This window comes from Phycodurus eques, chromosome 3 (assembly GCF_024500275.1).
Source record: "Phycodurus eques isolate BA_2022a chromosome 3, UOR_Pequ_1.1, whole genome shotgun sequence".
In the NCBI taxonomy this organism is placed as follows: Eukaryota; Metazoa; Chordata; class Actinopteri; order Syngnathiformes; family Syngnathidae; genus Phycodurus; species Phycodurus eques.
Genome location: NC_084527.1, coordinates 6,861,028 through 6,881,798, shown reverse-complemented (window position 1 = coordinate 6,881,798; position 20,771 = coordinate 6,861,028). Strand labels below are relative to the sequence as shown.

Below are 20,771 nucleotides of genomic sequence, written 5' to 3'. Positions count from 1 at the left end.
ACGAATCATCAAGGTCCATTTGTTCTGTTGCGGTCGCCATTGTTGTTGCTTTGTTCCTTGTTACTGAAAGGAAAGTAAAAACGGCTACCGGAAATGGCAAAAAAAAAAATTAGAGGAAACTCCACCCTGTGGTGTCCTATCCAATACCAGCCGTAGCAACACCCCCGACTTGGAGGAGAACTGCAGCACACTTTCAAAACAGCGCACGTGGGTTGCGCTTAAGTATAAAGGCAAACTACGCGTGGGACAGCCGCAGTGATGTCAGCGTGATCGCCGTCCGCACGAGTATAAAGAAGCCTCAAGGCTTATGCTGCAAAATCCATCGAGAAGGCGGCGACCTACATGGTATGTAGAACCAATAGGCACGCTGGTACGTCATCACAGCATGTGACTAAAACTGACCAATCACGAGAGATGATCTCCATGGGGTTCGACGCGCAGCAACTATTTTTGTCGGGTGCGCGGCAAGCTACGCAGAGGTGCTGCACGGGGCAATTCGTCATTCACGTGATGCAATGGGGCCGTTGGCGACCGCAGGAGTATAAAGAGGCCTTTAGTCTCCTCTCAAACAGCCAAATGCAGAGAAGAAAATACAGGAACGAGTGTCACTGTCATTCATTGCTATTTGTGTCATTTCTAAAAATGCGTTCAATCCACAGTGGTTTTTAAGTTTCCCGTGGCTATAGTGGTACTATTTTGTTACTGTGCAGTGGAAAAGGTGGCATGAACTTCCAAAGACCCTTAGTGTTACATGCAGCTTTTGTTTATGCGTCTAAAGGTACTTTTGTGTAGCAATGAGCCATCGCGGCGTGTCATAGCCCCAATGATTCCCTATTCACCCCGACCTCCTTCATATCTCTTTGATTGGATGACGTGTAACACGAGGCCGCTTATCAGATTCGACGCTGCTGAGGGGATATCTGCTTTCAGACGATTGTAGCCACCTCCGGGTGAAGGAGTGGGGGAAGAGGATCAGGGCGGATGTGTTGGCATGGATACTCGGGGCCCAGCAAATGAAGTTAGAAGCTGATGAGATTATGTTTAAGTGCTGTTAGCGAAAGGGGGACAAGTGCAGAATGGACGGCGGGAAGAATGAAAAAGAAAGCGAGAAACCCGAGCCCTCTCCCGATAATTGGAGAGAGAAGCTCTTGGGTTTGTATGCTTTCGCCACCTTGAATTTGCTACATGGATACAGTGTTTATAAAAAAAAAAAAAAAAAAAAAAAAAAAGAAATCTCAACAAATTTTTCTGAGTTTCTTGCATGGACATTTTAGACAATAAAAAAGCCTGAAGGTAGTAATTTATCGAAAAGGCACAGTTATGTGTAGACTGATGGTGTTACTCCTGATAATTGAAACTATAGTGTATTTTCCTTAAACAGTAGCCTCTACCCTTATACGTACACACAGTGCCTCGATTTAAAAAAACAAACAAACAACAACTAAATGTACAAAGTTAGCAAGGAGTGGATTTATTCCATGCAGGACAAACAGATGACTGTCAGGACATATACACAGGTGCATTTTAATAAATTAGAATCTTGTTGAAAAAAAATTAACTCAGTAGTTCAATTCAGAATGTGTAACTCTTATTATAATACTACACTGGAACTTTGGTTTGCAAACGACCCGGTTTACAAACATTCGATATTCATGAAAAAAAATTTAAAAGAAAAATTACCTCTGGTTACGTACTATTTTCGGTTTACAAACGGTCTTGGTATGGCTTCAGAAGGTTCAGAACTTTGTGCTTTTTCTCTCCTGCTCCAAAAACATCATTGGCTCTGTGCTTCAGATATTTAATTTTTTTATTTTTATTTTTATTTTTTATTTTTTTAAACATCAAATGGCAATTTAGGACTAGCAGGAACCACAGTCAACGTAAACATTACTGTATCCAAAAAGGCTGTGACACTGCACAGTGATTTAAGCGAACCCATCCATCGATTTTCTTTTCCTCACTAGGGTCGTGGGCTGCTGGAGCCTATCCCAGCTATCTTCGGGCGGGAGGCGGGGTACACCCTGAACCGGTCGCCAGCCAATCGCAGGGCACATAGAAACAAACAACCATTCACACTCACATTCACACCTACAGGCAACTTAGAGTCTTCAATCAACCTACCACACATATTTTTGGGATGTGATATAACGTTCTGTGACTGGAAAGGATTAATTGCATTGTCATTCATTTCGATGGGAAACATTACCTCAGTTTGCAAACATTTCCGTTTGAGAATGGGGTGACGGAATACATTCAATTTGTAACACCGGGTTCCACTGTATTCTCATTTTCTTGAAATGGTTTCGTTAGCTGTTAGTTATTATCATCACAATTATAAAGATAATTAAAATGAAATCATGAAATATTTCACTCTGTGTGTACTGTTACTATAGTGAATGTACACAATATAGGAGTTTCAATTTTGGGGAAATGAGGTACTGAAATAAATGACATTCTCATTTATTTAGATTAGATTTCTACAAAAACAGGCTTGCCCCTAATAGACCCCTGGCACTCTCTGCAGTTGAGTAACTAAATGACCCCAACCCCATGGGGAACTATCGTTAGAGTGATTTGATTTGATTTGTTTCCAGTAAAAATGCTTTTTAGTGAGTTTGTATGTGGAGAATAGGCTAAAAACTACCAGTGTTTGATGTGGATGATTGCTGTCTTCCCTCATGTTGTCTTGCTTCATTATTGTTAGCAACATCTCCTGATTATGTAACTAGATTCTCGTTGCGCCTTTTGCTTTCCCACAGACCGAGATTGCCAAGAGACTCAACACCATCTGCGCGCAAGTCATCCCCTTCCTCTCGCAGGAGGTGAGCACACCTCCCCTGTCTCTCTACCTATGCCTACAAATCTGCTACAACGGTCCTTGGAAGTGAACATTGTGTTTGTGTGTGCATCTGTTGTGCAGCATCAGCAGCAGGTGGTCCAAGCAGTGGAGCGGGCCAAGCAGGTGACTATGGCCGAGCTCAATGCCGTCATTGGGGTACGGGGACTGCCTGGTCTTCCACCTACGGTGTGTATCTATCCTCTATCTTACCTATGTACTTCTGTCTTCATGTCTATAGTACCCCCAGTTAAATAAATCCTGTACATACTGTATTAAAAGTGTCATCAGGACTTGTGATGGGCATTTGACTATAGATCCGTAATTAATTCATCATTATTTTAAAAAGTCTCTCAATGTTCTGATTTCCTGTTCCCGCTGTATTGATTAGAAGAGTGCTTTAGGAAGCAATACTTAAAAATTATTATTCTAAAATACCCAATATATTTAATCTTCAAGACTTTATTGACCAACAATCTTAAAGACATTATTAATCAACAATCTTCTGGACATTATCAATATGGAATATGAATTCACACCTTTTATGCCCCAACTCAGGTTTACAAGGTTTTTGTTCTTATTCTTATGTCTCTTTTTAGTCATTTATTCAGTTTTTAAATTTCTTATTTCTCTTTTCTATTCTTGTTAATGGAAGGATGCAAGTAAGATATGTCTTCAATTAAGATTAAACTGTTTACTCTTTTAATGTATGGCCTGGGCAGTTAATCGAATTTTAATCATGATTTCAATTTTGGCTTCCCACAATTATAAGAATATAGTGGAAGAAAAAACGAGTAATGTACGGCAGGTGTGGTGTTTGTTGCTTGTGGGTGCAGCTGTAGCTTGCTGCAGGCCGCCCATTTGAGAATTCGACAGCAAAAGCAAAGAATATTTACATCACTAGTAACTTATTAGTGGTCTAAGTATTCTGTTCTTAAATGCAGGGATGACGTGTCCCGAAGTTTTGTCTGTTTTCTGGCGGCTGAGTGCGGCACAGGGGTGTCTGAGACAGTCCTCTTTTATGAGAGTGCTTTAACGGCCATAAATATCCGAAATATTGGTGACGATCCTTCTGATATTTTCAGAGGTTGAAGTGAACATAAGTAGAGATGTCCACATACGTTTTAGAGACAATTGATGGCGGTTTTGTGACATTAGGTTACGTTTAACTTTTGAATGAACGTCTGAATTGAATGTCACCAACTGGTCTCCAGGCCACTGAGATAGGGGGGTTGTGAACAGGCAGTATACAGGCAGTATAATAGGGAGGTCGAGTGTTTGAGGATGCTCAACTTGATTGTGGACCTACTAAAGGAAGGGGTTTGGGGTTGACTTACAGGGAATTCCGGGAAAGGGACAGGTCGCCTGGGCTTTAGCTGAGCAAAGGTTGTCTTCTGAGAAATGGATGCAAGTGTTGGCTTGTTAGTTGGTGTGGACTTATAGGTGTTGTTAGAACAGAGATGATGGGTGAAGTGGGGGGGGGGGGGGGTGTAGAGTTAGATTAGGCAGTTGCTCTGAGTCTTAATTGCAGGATTTTAGTGTTTGTAAAAGGGGGGCTGGTTGGGTGGGTCATGGTGTTGCCCCCTTGCGCTCCCCTCTTCCCCTTCTTCTCTCATGTCCCACGCCAGCCTGTCATTCACCCCATTTGTGAGTTAAATGTGTGTAATGAAGCGTGTTGGCCCTGCCTCCACCATACCCCTTCCCCCACATACACACACACACACACACACACACACAGACACACATACGTGCATATGCTCACGCCAACATCCCATGACAAACTGCGCTCCGCCAATACTTCCCCTCCATTTGCTCCCATCAGGGGTCCTATTTGTTTTCTTGCGTCACTGTGTTTTTGCATCTGCGTGCGTGTGCGTGTGTGTGTGTGTGTGTGTGTGTGTGTGTGTGTGTGTGTGTGTGTGAAAACAACAGGCGGAGAGGGGGGCACGAGGAGGAGGGAGTGTCAGATGTGTGCCTGCCTTGTTTATCAAGACTCGCTGTGTGTGTGGACGTTTGGCTGATCAAGTGTGACGTGTGTGTGCGCTTGTGTGGGTTTGTTTGGCAGTCTACTGCGTGCGTGCGTGTATATGTGGATGGGAGTAGAGGCTAAAAACCATTTCGTTGTTTTGGACACAGAATGGAGGAGAGGTACAGCAGAGGTAGTCGTTTAGTCAATTAGGTGAGATAAAAGTCGGTTTGACCTTCAGCTCTCCTTCCACCCCTGCCGAGCCACCTCCTGTGTCGTCCCTGAATCACCCCCCCCCATCCCAAACCCTTTATGTCCTTGCTCCTCCTGCTCCTGCTCCCCCCACCCCCTTCCCCGCGGCAAATCAGTGAGCTTGGATTCTCTCGGCTACTGTCTGAGGAGGCAATAATGATGTTTTGGAACACAAAGGAATTTCACGCTCAGACGAGCGTCTGATTTGGTGTGAAAGAGAGAGCGGCGCTGCCAGCCAAACTCTTCTCCTTCACTCCCCCCTGCCCACCATCTCTCCCTCACAAGACCTGACAGTGTAAGCAGCAGCTGCGCCCACCCCCCTTCACCACCACCACCTTTTCCCTCCTCTATCATTCCTTCCTTGCCCCCACCACTTCCTCCATCTCAGAGACTCTGATCCCAGCTGTCAGTATTGTTTAGTGTTTGACCCCAGAGGGAGGAGGAGGAAGGGGGTTGATGGGGTAGGATGGGGGCAGGGGTAGAGGATGTGTTCACCTCCTTGTCAACTGCAGCAGCTTGTTGAGATGCTGTGAGTCCAGACGCAGAAAAAACAGTGCACTCTGTTTGTTTTTCTCCTTTTATTACATCACATATTTAACAAGTACACCAGCACTGTGTTGGTTAACGCTTCTGCCGTAGAGTTCTGAGGTTCGTGGTGTGCCACTTCCTGTGTGGAGTTTGCAAGTCTTTTTCTGTGTAAAAGGCACTTGCACGGAATGGGGTGATTCAGTCAGCTTGGCAATTTCCCACCTTTGGAAATCATATCAGAGCCTGTGTGAAGTATAACACCCAAACGCTCGCTTCTCTTGTCCTTTAGTGTTAAACGCGACAAGTATTTAATATATCACACCAGATGATTATCTGACTGTCACTGTGTGAAATTTCCCACAGTTGAGGCAAGAACCTGCTTTAATAGGTTCTACGTAAAAGGTGAATGTCAGTTTCTGCTTGGTTGTGTGTCATTTTTTTAAATGTTAGTATCCCTGTGTAAAAGAGGCATTTGTTTTTCGGACAAGCAAAGACTCGTTTTATTAAACCTTATGATGTAATGTTTTGAGCTGACGACTGACAAATTGTAATTTTACCTAACCAAATTGACAAAATCATGTGGCATAATTTCCTGTTGGTATATGAATTTTGCTGAATTCTGGTAGAGTATAAATGCAATGCTTCGACTTCCAAACAAAGTGCCATCGACAGCTATCGACAGCCTGGCATTCCAGCTACCGCGCTGAAACAAACTTAGCTGTTTTTAGTACTCAATCATACAGACTATTTCCTCTTGAATTACCATTGGTCACTCTGTCTCTGTCTGTCTCTGCCAACAGCAGCATCTATCACACAACCACGGCAGCGCCCCTGTGCCCCTTACACCTCACCCCGCTGGCCTGCATCCCTCACAGCTTGGCGGTTCTGCCAGCCTGCTGGCGCTCTCTGGAGCACTCGGTGCCATGCCCCCCCATCTGGCAGGGAAAGACGGCGCTGATAAGAAGTCCCACTTGTCCGGGCCTGACTCGCACACCGGAGGACCTGAGCACTTGAGAGGTTTTGATTATTTCTCAATTTAACATGCAGACCACTCTGGATTATTTGGAAATGTGATTTTTTTCCCCATTGTTTTTATCATTATCTTGTTTGTTTTCTCTTTCTTTTTACTCCATGACATCACATTTTCTGCCATAACAGATCGGGAACCTGGCACCGTAAGTACCTTTACTCACAGTTCTTTAAAAAAAATAAAATAAATCAATCAATAAATAAAATGAAAAAGAAAAAACATCCACAACCAATGTTATTACATAAATAATTTACAAGGTTTCATGTTTCGTCTGTCAAAATACACAAAGGATAAAAAATTACACTCACCTTAACATCCAATTGTCACACTCTCTACTACAGCTTTCGTTTTTTATGACGATGAAACCTTTTTTTTATGTATTTATTATGTTTTATTTTAATTTTTTAAAAAGTGAGTAGCAACAAATCTAGCGACTTTTTGGGTTGTTATTGGGAAAATGTGGAGACTCTGAGACTCCCTCTAGAGCAGGAAATGTTCAATCCCCCGTGTCCAGACGGCAAATGAAATGTGCTTGCAATCCACCCCCATGAAGTGAGTACCCATAACATTATTGTATTTTCACTTCTGGAAGCAGCACTTCATCCCCAAGCTGCCGAAGTACACTTTTCAATTAGTGTAGCGGATCCACGCATGTGGCACATACAGGGAACACTAACTCTGTTAAGCACAAATGACCCCCGCCTCCTTGTTGACAATTTCGCCGAACATTCGAGTATGTGCCGGTTATCAGAAGCGTTGTTATCTAATCTGTGCTAACACTGCTGCTTTGCTTACCTTATGGCTTTAACGTGATAGTACTTCGGTGGAGTCCAGCCGCCACTTGTAAATAGCGTGCCATGGGCGGAGAAATTCAGTTTGGGGGCTTGTTATTATGTAAATTTGACAAAGTTCTGAAGATCTTGTTCACACATGTTTTCAGAAAAAGGCAGCTCACAAAATATTTATTTGGTTGTTTAATTTTACATTTGATGGGTGGGTAAGGACTCCAGACATACAACTATTTACAAAGATTTCAATATGGTCCCTTTCCAAGTACAAACAGGAACTTTCTAGCACTCTAGCTGGAGTGCACCTGTTGCTTTGCAAGGTTTTGACTTTCTCCTCCCCATTTTTTTCTACTCGTGGGATCAATGAAGCTTGCCTCACCGTGACATTAAGCATGCCAATGCCTCGTAATTGTTTTAACCGTGCGTTCACACCTAGATGGTGTCTGTGGCTAAGCTTGACAGACAAAGTGTGTGTGTGTGTGTGTGTGCGTGCGTGTGCGTGTACACGTGTGAGTGTTTATGTGTTCTCTTGGGGAAAGGACGGGGAGCTTTGGTTGCCTGCTTAGTTCTGCCCTATAACCGCTCTGAACTCCTTTCTCTGCCAAATGAGCCTTTTAGCACGCTCTCTCTCTCGTACACACACACACACACACGCACGCACACACTCCTCCAGCCCAGCCTAGCCTGCATTGTTGTGCCTATTTAACACCTCAGTGAGCAGATTACCCCCCACCTCATAACCCCTTCCCCACCCACTGCCCCTGATCCCGCGCTTAAAGACTCTCATTGTGTTTAATATCGCCACCAGTCAGAGAGGAGGGCTTGGGTAAGGGGAGGGGTGAAGGTGCAGCAGTCATATGACACTTGAGTGTGTGTGTGTGTGTGTGTGTGTGTGATCATGCTAAAGGCAAATAGGGAAAAGGGAGGAGGGGTTGCTTATGTTTTGCGGGTCAGCGCTTCTGAGTTCAGCCCACTAAAACCCTTTTATAAAGGTGTAGGCGGGACGGGTGGAATTGGGGGGGCTACAGGGGGCTGTAGTAGAAGGCAGATTCCCCCCCCCCCTTGTCTCTTGTCTTCTCCTCTATATACTCACACCCTTCCTCCATCTTCTCTATCCTCTAATCTCCTCATCCACTCCCCCCATTTTTTCTCACCCCCCCTCCTCTCCTCTTCCTTTTTACATTTATCCCCCACACCTTGCCCCAACACTGTCAGCGCTCCCACCGTACTGCTTGATGTGTGCACGCGCATGTGTGTTTGTGTATGCTGGATGCACATTTCATTGACAAGTTGAGACTATAATGGACTCGACATCTAGCTTTAATCCATTAACAATGGGAGCCTTTGGTCAGGAGGCTGTGTGTGTGTGTGTGTGTGTGTGTGTGCGTGTGTGTGTGGGGGGGGGGGATGCTTAGTGTGTGCTTTGTGTATATGTGTGCTTTGGAGACACACAAGCGTTATGCAAGCAATACACACATAGACTTTCACAGTCAATTACACATTGTGCACACACATCTCAACACATAGACAGGAGAGGCAGCGTAGTTACATTTTAAGAGCCACTTAATATAATCATCAACTTCAGAGGTGTGTGCGTGTGTATGTGTGTGGCCACTTAATTCGCGCTCCTGTGAGCTCTTAACCTATTTGCTAATAAGACCGCTCTGTTTTTTTAACCTGCTCCACACACGGGCGCAGAGTGGCTGTCATTAAAAGGAAAGTGCGGTCTGGTGCGACGTGTTCCCACCAGATTTTCGTCAGAAATTATTTATAAAAAAAATAAATTAAAAAAAAAAAAAGGTGGTGCAAAACTGGACAGGTTTACAGGAGCCCTATAATGCACAGCCTCCCACAGTGACCATTAAATGGCGAGTTCTGGCCCGAAACACCACAAATATGTCAGACGTATTTAGTCATTTGTCATGTGGTTTTGGGGGTGAGGGGACTCACAAGTTATTTTCACTCTGTGGTTCCAATTCGGCTCAACACAACTGCCCTTTGTAGACGCTTTTCCATTAGTGAAAGCATTTACCGTAAAATTTGGTCATACAAGCTGCACCCACAAAAAAGGTCTCTTATTACACATGCAGTACAAACACTGGTACGAGAGAAAACAAAAACTGCCATCCTTCACCTTTAACTTCAAGACTGCATCATATTCATTACATCGTGCTCTCAGCATAATGATGTGCGTTGGGGAAAAGCTGATCTTAATACCGATCTCAATGTGTGCAGATTGGATTTAAAAAAAAAAACCTGACTTTGTACATTTGTTGGAATGTGCAATAATCTATGACTAACCTACACTGACAGTGCAGATAGTAAAGTCATAATTACAGTAAATATTTGTATAAAAATACATGTATAGGCCCATAAGTATGAAACAATACATTAATTGCACGCCATAACCTTGTGTGTTGGGGCCTCCGTAAATCGAGTCCCCCCCCCCCCCCGCCAGTATCTGGTCACCCAGAGATCCAAGCGCCCTGAGAAATATGGGTGCAGTCACATGCCACCCCACCAGGCCCCGCCTCTTAAAGACACAGCTCTAACACACCAACATCACAATATGTACAGTACATACATTTTTATGCTTGCATTTTCGTGTGTGTTCCAATACCTTTACAATGTTGTTTAATAAGTGTATTTTAATAAATATAAGCGTTTTAAAGCATGTTGTAAGGGTTAAAACTATCAAAAAAATATGGTCTCTTTATATCGCACATTTTCACCTCTAGCGGGTGGATCTGGAACATATCTTCAATGTACAGTGTAGTCACGAACCCAAAATAGTACGGGGAGACTTTCTTAACCTCCATTCTGTCTCCCGCTGTGCAGAGTAACTCGCTGCTGCCCGAAGGCCTCCGCAACTCGGACAAGCGACGGAACGGACCAGACTTTTCAAATGACAACAAGAAGCGCAAAGTGGAGGACAAGGACTCGAGCCACTATGTAAGACAAGCTTCCCGTTCAGCGGAACACAATGACTCCTCTGTTCTGTTCACTTACAAAGACACCATCATGGAAAAATAATGCCTTATTTCCACTTAAATATTCATCAATTTCCCTTTAGGGTATTTGAGAAAGCACTAATGGATATTTTATCCTTGCAGGATAGCGACGGGGAGAAGAGCGATGATAATTTAGTGGTGGATGTCTCAAATGAGGTCAGCATGTTTGTACTACTCCTTTTCATCAAAGTCCTTTTTTAAAAAAGTAGATTAATGCAAAACTTCATTACAATCCTGCAGAAGCATGGACCTTGCTTGATTGACATTCATTACAGCCCACACGGGATTCTTCCTCGAATGCTAACAGGTTTATTACAGGAATTCTGCTCTCTGGTAATTAATTATATGGATGGTTATCTCTCGGGCAGGAGCAACCCTCCCCTCGTGGCACGCCCCTGCCCTCCCCAAGAGAAAATGGCTTGGATAAAGCACGTCTCCTCAAGAAGGACCCCTGCAGTCCCGCTTCGACCGCATCGTCGGCTAGCTCCTCCTCCCTCAAATCCAAAGAGATGGCAATGGTTCGGATCTTGTTTTGAATTTTTTTTGTCAGTTATCACAACCAGCCTAGGTTAACATAACATTTATGTTTTGTCTGTGTGGCAGCGAGACAAAGCAGGCACCCCTGGGCTCAAGTCAAGCACGCCCACGCCAAGAGGGGATTCCACCCCGGGGCCGAGCTCCACACCTGGTGTCCGGCCAAGCCTCTCAAAACCCCCCTCCATGGAGATCCCACATCCACCTCGTACGCCTCTCCTTAAAACAAAACTATCACTCAGAGTGTCTGAGAATCCTTAAATATTCTTAAATAAGATTTTTCTCAATGAAGATATCATTAAAAGCCAAGGCAAATTTATTTATTTCATACACAGGGTAACTCAGTGTGTCTTACAAGATGAAAAGCATTTAAATACGAAGCGCAAGAAGACATTTGAAAACAAAGTACAGAAAAAAATGTTTTCCACGTCTTTAGCGGAGAATGTTTTGCCTCACTAGGCTGACACACTAGTAGATCATGTGACCATAATGGACCCATTACAGTGGAGGCTCATTAATATTAGCGAGGAAAATGCTCACTAATTGCTTCAGTCTGAATTCAACCAGCATCTATGTGATGAATATTTATTAAGCTCTACCTCCCTGCTGATCCAATCTAGACTGAACATGTCTGAAGCCAAAGCTTCATTGTTGCCACATTAATTTACAAGGGCATCTGGCCTTAAATAGCCACAGCTTTAATTTCACAGATCTCATATCAATCTAGCAGTGCTCTTCGTCTCCTCTCAGCTGCAGGCCTCAGGACACCTCTGGCGGTGCCCGGCCCATACCCGGGGGCGTTTAGCATGTTGCCACACGCCGCGGGGATGAACGGCGACCTGGCCGGGGCGGCCAGCGCTGCTGCCTACGCTGCCGGATTGCACAACATTTCGCCTCAGATGAGCGCCGCTGCCGCCGCCGCTGCAGTGGCCGCATATGGCCGCTCGCCAATGGTGAGTAGTAGGACCGTTGTGATTTTCAGATGTTTACTGAAAGTCCTGAGTTTACACGTTCCTACAGCGATGCTGTAGCTAAAATTTTTACGCACGTCAGAACGTGCCTTAGTTTATCCCGACCTTACACTAGCACAGTAGTAAAGTAATAATTTCAGTAAATAACAACGGAGTAAAACAAATTATGGCTTTACTACTATGTTAGCGATGGACAACAGTGCGTTTTGACTCTTATAAAAAATTCTGGTACGTTGTTAACCGAGGACTTCCTGTATTTGTTCAGTCAGATGAGGGGTGAGTTTATTTTCCAACAAGCTCATCACTCATTGCTGTATTTATATAGTGTTCATTACACTGTTTAAATAGGTTAAGTCAAGTGGTGCCTGTGTCTGAGCAACAGTTTGCCATAACTCTGCTTGTGTGTACTCAGCAGCTGTTTGTGTGTCAGGTTGAGTGTGTTTGTGTGTGTCTACGTGTGTTGGGAAGGTACTGACAGCTTTTAGTCTCTGTGTTTACAGGCTCTTACCTCTTGTCATTCCATTTTCAGATTGTGTGTTCTTGTGTACTTTGTGCTCACGAGACTTAATGCACTGTTATGTGCCGAAGTGCTGTCAGTGCCTGTGTGATTGTGTGTGCGTTTGCACTGTGCTCATAAAGTGTCTGTGCGGTCTCTCATCAAGGTCGGCTTTGATCCGCACCCTCACATGCGGGTTCCTGGAATGCCTCCCAGTCTGACAGGAATCCCTGGTGGCAAGCCGTAAGTGACTTTGCAGCAACTTGTTTGTTTGATTAGTGCGAGAACATATGAGGTCATTGAACGCATCCCTGCTATTAAGAAATCATTAACGTGCTCCTTCTTTGTCCCTGCGTTTTCTTTCCTAGTGCCTATTCCTTCCACGTTGCGGCCGACGGACAAATGCAGCCGGTGCCGTTCCCCCCCGACGCCCTGGTTGGCCCAGGTATTCCTCGCCACGCACGCCAGATCAACACGCTCAACCACGGCGAGGTGGTCTGCGCCGTCACCATCAGTAATCCCACGCGGCATGTCTACACGGGCGGGAAGGGCTGCGTCAAGGTGTGGGACATCAGTCACCCCGGCAACAAGAGTCCCGTGTCGCAACTCGACTGTTTGGTGAGTAAGGAATGGATTTTTGGTTTACCGCGTCTTGAGGCGATTCAGACAAAATGGAGTGCACTATTAATAAAGCGGGACACATGCACACACACGCATGGAAACACGCACACCAATTTTCAACATTTTAACCTACTTTTGAAATGCCGCTTACTATGGATGAAAAAATAGTCATAGAACTGCAAGCAGCAAGGCTGACTGTTGGCTTATCTGGTATCTAACATAGTGATTGCTCTTCTCCTTGTTGCTTTTATTTTGGCGAATGATTTGTGAGACACGTTATACAAACATGCAACACAACCATTTGCTCCTCTGTTTGTGTCTGACAACAGTGCGAGCTTTGTTATTTTACTATCGTTCTGTTTCACCTCACAATCAGGGATTCTATGGCATGGTTGAACCTTGAAGGATTTGCGATTGTAAATGTTAAACGGGTTCAACATTAACAATAATCGGTCCTGACGGTTTTCTAAGCAGAATAGGGAGGAAAAATCACATTTAACATACACTACGCTCAGGATAATCTCTCTGACTCACTTTCAACTTGTTTACTTTCCAACAGACATGATGTCAGTTATGATAAGTTGAGCTCCAGCCACACTTTCAGGCTGCTGCTCAATACAAAGTAAATTATCAGTTGGTTTAAATTACATGAATTAATGCTATTTATTCATCTACCCCACAGAACCGGGACAACTATATCCGCTCCTGCCGCCTCCTCCCTGACGGCCGCACTCTGATCGTGGGCGGCGAGGCCAGCACACTGTCCATCTGGGACCTGGCCACGCCCACCCCCAGGATCAAGGCTGAGCTGACGTCGTCGGCGCCGGCGTGCTACGCTCTGGCCATCAGCCCGGACTCCAAGGTGTGCTTTTCGTGCTGCAGCGACGGCAACATCGCCGTGTGGGACTTGCACAACCAGACGCTGGTTAGGTAAGAACTCTCACACACGTTTGCCGCTCTTCCACCTAAATGGAATGGACCCATTAATCATAACATGAACAAAGGGCAGATAGCAGGAAGCTGTGACCAGAGTGGAATGTTTCCCACTCAAGACTCACCGCCCACACCCCTTTGTGTCAAAAGCAGTTGTCGTTTGTGGTGACATCACCTTGTATCTAATTCTCTAAATGTGAAAAGCTGCAACAGGGCTTGGGCAAATTTTCTCTGAAAGACAGAGGCAAATAAACCCAGTCTCCACTGTTATTTGCCGGGAAGGCGGTGTGAAATGAGCTTTTGAAATACAGCGTTCCCCTGCTGTATCGCAGTTCATTGCGTGCGCCACCACTATATCGCAGAATTTTAACCTATCCTCTGTGCGTACCTTCAGTGTAGTACCACACAGAGCCACAACATGCCCGGTAGCACTGAGCTCTACTGGATGTAGGTATGGCATAGTTAAGCGCAAGAGGAAGAACCAGAAAAGGTCCCCTACTAAGATCAAGTAATCGTCAATTCTACAGAGCAGAGAGAATTAATACATGTGATACGGTGATGTTGTATGCTGTGTCTTAATGTGATGTTGCACCGTGTGTGTTCAAGTGGCAGTTGGTTGAAGGGTTGTGATTGCATTCATCTAATTCTCATCAGCCTGTCTATGGCATTTCAAATGATATGTTAGCATTAGGCTAGCGGACTTTCCTTAGACATCATTTAATGGTTTGGTGAACATTTTGGTCTTGATAGACAATATAGTTGTGTATTGCCCTTAATTTGATGTATGTTTTCCAGTAAACTTCAACTTGCAATGACAAAAAGCAAACTTTGCCTCTTGAGAATGAGAACCGCCGCTAAGGAATATCTTTAAATACGTGTATATTAATAGATTTAAACAAGACGGATAAAACTATATATATATAAAAAAAATATTTGGTTTCTATATTGCAGATTTTCTAAACTATTTTTGGTGAGTCTGGAGTGTATCCCCCACAATAGACGAGGGTTCACTGTTCATAAAGATTCTAAATTGTTGTATTCATGGAGGATTATATTAATGATAATGATACACTAACTTCGTATTACACCTTTTCTATAATTTATTTTCATCGTAGTTAGTGGGTCATGTGGCTGCCCTTTTGAACAAAGTTTAAGTTGCCAAATATGCTTCATTTTCCCCCATAAATGGCCAATATCCTTGTCAACACATGTATCTTTACAAGTGTTTTCAATACTTTCGATTGGATAATAATTTGTTAAAACAAATAACAAAACCACATTGTCCAAAGTTGGACATAAGACGATCTGTTGTGATAACCATATAACATGACATGAAACTTAGTAGTAGTGGCTTTTACACAGCTTGTTAAATCTGGCATTTTATTGCATTTTTTCCCACTTCTCTCATCGTGTTGCATTACAAGCAAGTGTACCAGTAATTGCAAAGACAAGAAAATTGGATAAAAATCATGGAACCGTTTTCCTTGGTGTCTGTTCTGTATAAACAGAACACGGAATGGGAGACCAAGTATGTCAATACTTTCAAAGTATATCAAAGGCACAGGTGAATGCCCCAGAACTTTTGCATCCACCAGTGTAGTATGCTTTGGTGTCCGAAAGTAAGTGGTGTGTGCGCGTATGTTTGTACCCACCCCGCAGGCAGTTCCAGGGCCACACAGACGGAGCCAGCTGTATTGACATTTCCAATGATGGCACCAAGCTGTGGACCGGAGGCCTGGATAACACCGTCCGGTCGTGGGATTTGCGAGAGGGACGTCAACTGCAGCAGCATGACTTCACGTCGCAGGTGCGTTCTGGGCTCGGGAACGCCGCGTGCGCTCCAAAACATTCACCGCAGAACCAGCCCCTCCCCCGCCCGCCAACACAGTCGGTCACATACTCGCCAGTGACGCCGATTCTCCCTTCTCTGTCCAGATATTCTCTCTCGGCTACTGTCCGACAGGAGAGTGGCTGGCCGTGGGCATGGAGAGCAGTAATGTGGAGGTCCTTCACGTGACCAAGCCGGACAAATATCAGCTGCATCTCCATGAAAGCTGTGTGCTCTCTCTGCAGTTTGCCTATTGCGGTAAGTCAGCAGCAGTTTGCTATATTCTGCTCCAGCTCTGTGTCTCCCAAACTTTGTTACGCTACGGACCGGTTTCACGTTAAGCAATATTTTGCCTGCCATACACTCAATGAAAAACCAATGAATGATCTTTAAACTTACCGTTACGTAGTATTAATTGATGGGAGCCTTGTGCTTGATTCTCTTTAACGAGGCGGTCCTATCTTGAGGTAATTGGAGACAATGACACCCGAAGTGTTAGTCCGTGAATTTGTTTGGTCGCCGTCATTAGAGAAAATCCATCTTAACAAAGATAGGATGTTGGAAATGTGAGCAAGGAATTCAGTGCTTTGTTTTCCACTTATTAGGCAAAGCAGGGTTAGTGCATGACAGTAACCGGTTGCGATAAACTCATATTTTAAGTAGGACTGCTGATATAATCTTTTAAATGCGGCTTACTTTTTCTTGGAAGTTGGAGGCTCTCCATCTTATCTCTCATTTTGCCTTTTCCCCTTTCCAGCTTTCCAAAGATGTTTGTTTTCTACAAATGTTTTTCTAGCTTGTAGGACTAACTTTTTTATATGTCGTATTACAAACAGTTTGACGTCTATACACCTGATTATTAAAATAAAACTTCTTTCACACTCTGATGAATAAAATATTTTTAGTTCAGTCTCTCTGTGTGACCTTGTAGCCGTCGATGGGTCGGTGGTTGGCGACCAATGGCTCTTTGTTTCCGAAACTTTACTGAGCCAAGGCAAATAGTTTACATTAGAAAAATGTCCCAGCACACCACCAAACAAAAATACTGATGATCTCATCTTAATTTACTGGGGGAAAAAATCTTAGTGTGAAATCTGAGCCTGTTAAATTGAAAACAAAACGATTATTCTGTTGTATAAATGGCAACAGGTGGATACATAGGTTAATTGTACTTTCTGACATCCACTGGAAGAGCATTTAATTGTTCTGCCTGTCACTTTACGTCGCAGGCATAGATAGCTGAATGAAGACCTATTATTTGTAATAGATAATAATTTTAAAGTGAAATTGGATAATTGCACAGTGGTTGAGAATCACTTTGCTATCCGCTTCGTATCTGCGTGAAAAAGGTGGTTATATTTAGGGAAGCGCGGTGTTTATTATTCTGCTGTCAAAGTAATCACCTTTTTGGGGGGCCTCAACATGCTCGGAAACACACCTATTTTTGCAGGCATGTGTATCCTGGTGAAAAAATTATTTTTGTCGTTCCCAACACAACATTCAAAAACTTGTTCGGTAGAGTCCCCTGGAAAGTTAGAAAAATAATTTGCCTCTGCAACCTATTCAGTGATGAACTGAAAAATCATTTGCCTAATTGCCTAAGTCATTTTTTTATGTTTTTGGGAAACACGAAAAAACTCAACAAATTCAACAACAACAAAAAGTTCAGTTGCCCCGAGTCAACCTTTGCGGATTACATGATCTGGATGACTGAGAATCTGTACAGACATGTCAGCAAAAGACAATGATTTTTAGCAAGCCCAATGCTATTTTCATTGATTCATTCATTTCATTGTGACTGACTTAAACAAATTGCAAAAAAATACTTTTAACATTTATATATATATATTTTTATTTAATGGGTGAAGGGTCCAATTTGACCAAACCATAAAAGGAGGGTTCAAGTGTATTAGACTTAAAAATTGTTACTAATTTATTATAGTGAACTAGATTAACCTACTTTTATGAAGATAATATAACATACATAAACAATTTGTGTGATCGTTTGATGGATTGAATACACCTTGCATTGAGGGGCTGTTCATTATTTTTATGCAGGTAAATGGTTCGTGAGCACTGGGAAGGACAACTTGCTGAACGCATGGAGAACGCCCTATGGCGCCAGCATTTTCCAGGTATGCGCTGTTATTACTTGATGTGACTCAACTAATGAATGGATCACTCAAAACTCCTTTGCTATATCATGCTTCACCTACTACCATGTGCCTGCTTCATCGTGGATGAAAACAATGAGCACACAGCTCACACACAGACACTCGCACGCGGACTCGCCATAGCTTTAGCCAAACAGCCCAATCTTCCCTCAAGTTCGTCACGTCACACGCCAACCCACCAGGCTCCACCTCTGAAAGGCATAGATACTACAATACATAGATTTTTCTATACGTTTTGTGCTTGTATTTTTTCCATTCAAATATATTTACAATGTGTTTAAAGAGTGTGGGAGGGCTAAAGTTACACCCAAAAATTTTTATGGTCTCTCTATTGGGGGTGGGTCTGGATCGTATTCCCTGTAATAAACGAGGGTTCGCTGTACATTCTTTTACATGTTTTTCTGCTCACTTTTTTAGTTTTTCAAACACTATATGTGTCTTTTTCCATCCCCCTGCAGTCTAAAGAATCATCCTCGGTGCTTAGCTGTGACATTTCTGTGGACGACAAGTACATCGTCACTGGTTCCGGGGACAAGAAGGCCACTGTCTATGAGGTCATCTACTAACGCTGCAATGAAAGGCTCGTCTGTACCTTTGACAAAATGAATACAACGGCCATTTTTAGAGCTTGAAATCATCACGCTCCCTTTCTTTGTGGCAACTGGGAAAAAGAGACAGACAGACAGAGTTTCACAGACCAAGACAGATGTTACTCGAAGGTTGCAACACTGCCCTTTTTTCTCTGGATCACCTAACGGGCGACCGGAGCATGCATTTTTATTAAAACAGAGTAAATACTAAAAGCCAACAAGCATCGTTGGAATTCGCCAACAGACTACAGAGGAGACAAAATGGTGGACGCGAGCCAAGGAGAATCTCGGAGGCGGGGAGTGTTGTCCTCAGAGCCTGTTGCCTCTTTGCCCTCTGAACCTTAGCTCCCCACATGGAGACGCCCACGCCGTCTCATTGCGGCCTCTGCTGTCCTTACAGCGATTCCACCTACATACACACACACACACACACACACAGACACACACACACACACGCAGTATCACATCAGCGGATCCATTCCTGCCATCAATTGTCCTGAGGCACACACAGCCTTTTACCATCTAAGAGCAGCGTGGGGAACCTTTTCCCACTTTCTATAAAGTCCTCCAAAGTCCTCTAAATATGAAAAATTCTAATGGGACAAATGTGTATATATAGAGCAGGACGAGTTAGCACGTCCGGCTCAGTCGAGAGGTTCTCTTTTCGACTCTGGGTCAGGCTCTCCTGGTGGAGTTTCTCCCATATTCCTAAAACATACAGGTTAAGTTAATTGAAGACTCCTAAATTGTCCACAGGTGTGAATGGCGACCAGTCCAGGGTGTACCCCCATTGCTTACCCAAAGTCAGCAAATATAGGATTGGGCTAATGGAGGCAAGTGCTACAGAAAATGGATGAATGGATAGGATTTGGGGCTGTTTCAAAAGGTTTCCCACCACAGATTTGATACTGATTTGAAGAGTTAAAACAAATATATATATATATATATATATATATATATATATATATATATATATAATATACAGGACCTCACTTACACCCTTTTTAAAATGATTTCTATGAATGAGGGTTGGGCACCCAAAATCTCCCAATCAATTAATTCATAGAAAGGAAATTACAGGATGAAAAAGTCTTGATGTTCTGAGCAAGTCACCATTAATTAACAAGTCTTAACAATCAATGGTCGATCGATTATTTTGACCATCACTAGTCTGGATGAACAAGAATCCAACTGCATCCCCACAAAAGGAGTGACAAGCATCAGCGTTGCTCATATTTGTGCGACATCTAAATCACAATAATTCAACTCTGCTTGTTTTTTTGCTGTTGCTTTTTTTTCCAATTCTATTTTTGTCCGTTGAATGTTTGTAAAAATGTATATATGTGTTGTGTTTTTTGTTGTTGTTTTTTTTTTGGTTTCTTATGGGATGTTGTTTAGAAAGTGTTTTTTGTACATCTTTTACATGAAAAAGAAATGTTGAAGAAAAACTAAATGGTCTTAACAGCTAATCTGAAAAGTTTAGATAATAAATGGTGTTGTTTTTGTAATTGAGGTGGTATTTGTGGACTTTGTTGGCACCAGAACACAGAATTAACCCTTTTTTTCTGCTTTTGTATAGAAAGCACCCAATAAATATTTTTGGTTTAAAGTCACCACATGGAATAATTTGACCTTAAAACAACAGCAAACATAATCATTGACGTTTGGTTGCAATAAGGAGCTGTTGTTGCATTGATTACATACTTTTGCAAGGAATAACAGCGACAGACTAGCCACGACACCTCCCGTGTCATTATCATTAGCACAGTTGCTAACGTAACAGTTTGCAGTCACTTGTATGAACTTTGTCGATGCTTATTCCAAGAATAACGTGCTAACAGTTTTATATATATATATATATATATATATATATATATATGATTTTCATTTGAAAAATCTTTTTTTTTATTTTTTACTTTGAGCAGTTACAATATGGTACATTCATTAGCTTGTGACTGTACACCTATGGTATTTACAAATAATGGTAAATGTTCATATTTTTGGAAGCATTTTTTTTGCCGTTTCATGGTATGAAATCTGTAGAGTACTTCCCTTTCGTATCAAAGATGTGCCAGCGCAAGCAGAGTCATGCTGATTGGCTCCCGCAACCTCATGTAAGTTATTAAATCATACTTTGTAAATGGGCCGTCTTCATTTGGTTATGTTAACTATGATGCTGTCTCCTTACTGTGTCCTCCAGTGCTGTAAGCAGA

At 43.1% G+C, this 20,771-nt stretch overlaps 1 protein-coding gene across 2 annotated transcripts in view; it reads left to right on the top strand.

Moving 5' to 3' along the window:
- The window catches only part of LOC133399876 (transducin-like enhancer protein 1), a 32,426-nt gene extending 12,494 nt beyond the window's left edge, over positions 1 to 19,932 (top strand). For both annotated transcript variants that reach the window (XM_061671851.1, XM_061671850.1), the window contains 16 exons: positions 2,760 to 2,822; positions 2,921 to 3,025; positions 6,383 to 6,599; positions 6,741 to 6,757; positions 10,239 to 10,352; positions 10,514 to 10,567; positions 10,780 to 10,929; positions 11,015 to 11,153; positions 11,696 to 11,898; positions 12,579 to 12,655; positions 12,781 to 13,030; positions 13,716 to 13,963; positions 15,626 to 15,773; positions 15,902 to 16,052; positions 17,853 to 17,929; positions 18,427 to 19,932. In XM_061671851.1, coding sequence (XP_061527835.1) covers positions 2,760 to 2,822; positions 2,921 to 3,025; positions 6,383 to 6,599; positions 6,741 to 6,757; positions 10,239 to 10,352; positions 10,514 to 10,567; positions 10,780 to 10,929; positions 11,015 to 11,153; positions 11,696 to 11,898; positions 12,579 to 12,655; positions 12,781 to 13,030; positions 13,716 to 13,963; positions 15,626 to 15,773; positions 15,902 to 16,052; positions 17,853 to 17,929; positions 18,427 to 18,534 — 2,121 coding nt within the window. In that variant the 3' untranslated portion in view covers positions 18,535 to 19,932. The remainder of the gene's footprint in view (positions 1 to 2,759; positions 2,823 to 2,920; positions 3,026 to 6,382; positions 6,600 to 6,740; positions 6,758 to 10,238; positions 10,353 to 10,513; positions 10,568 to 10,779; positions 10,930 to 11,014; positions 11,154 to 11,695; positions 11,899 to 12,578; positions 12,656 to 12,780; positions 13,031 to 13,715; positions 13,964 to 15,625; positions 15,774 to 15,901; positions 16,053 to 17,852; positions 17,930 to 18,426) is intronic.
- The last annotated feature ends 839 nt before the right edge of the window (positions 19,933 to 20,771 follow it).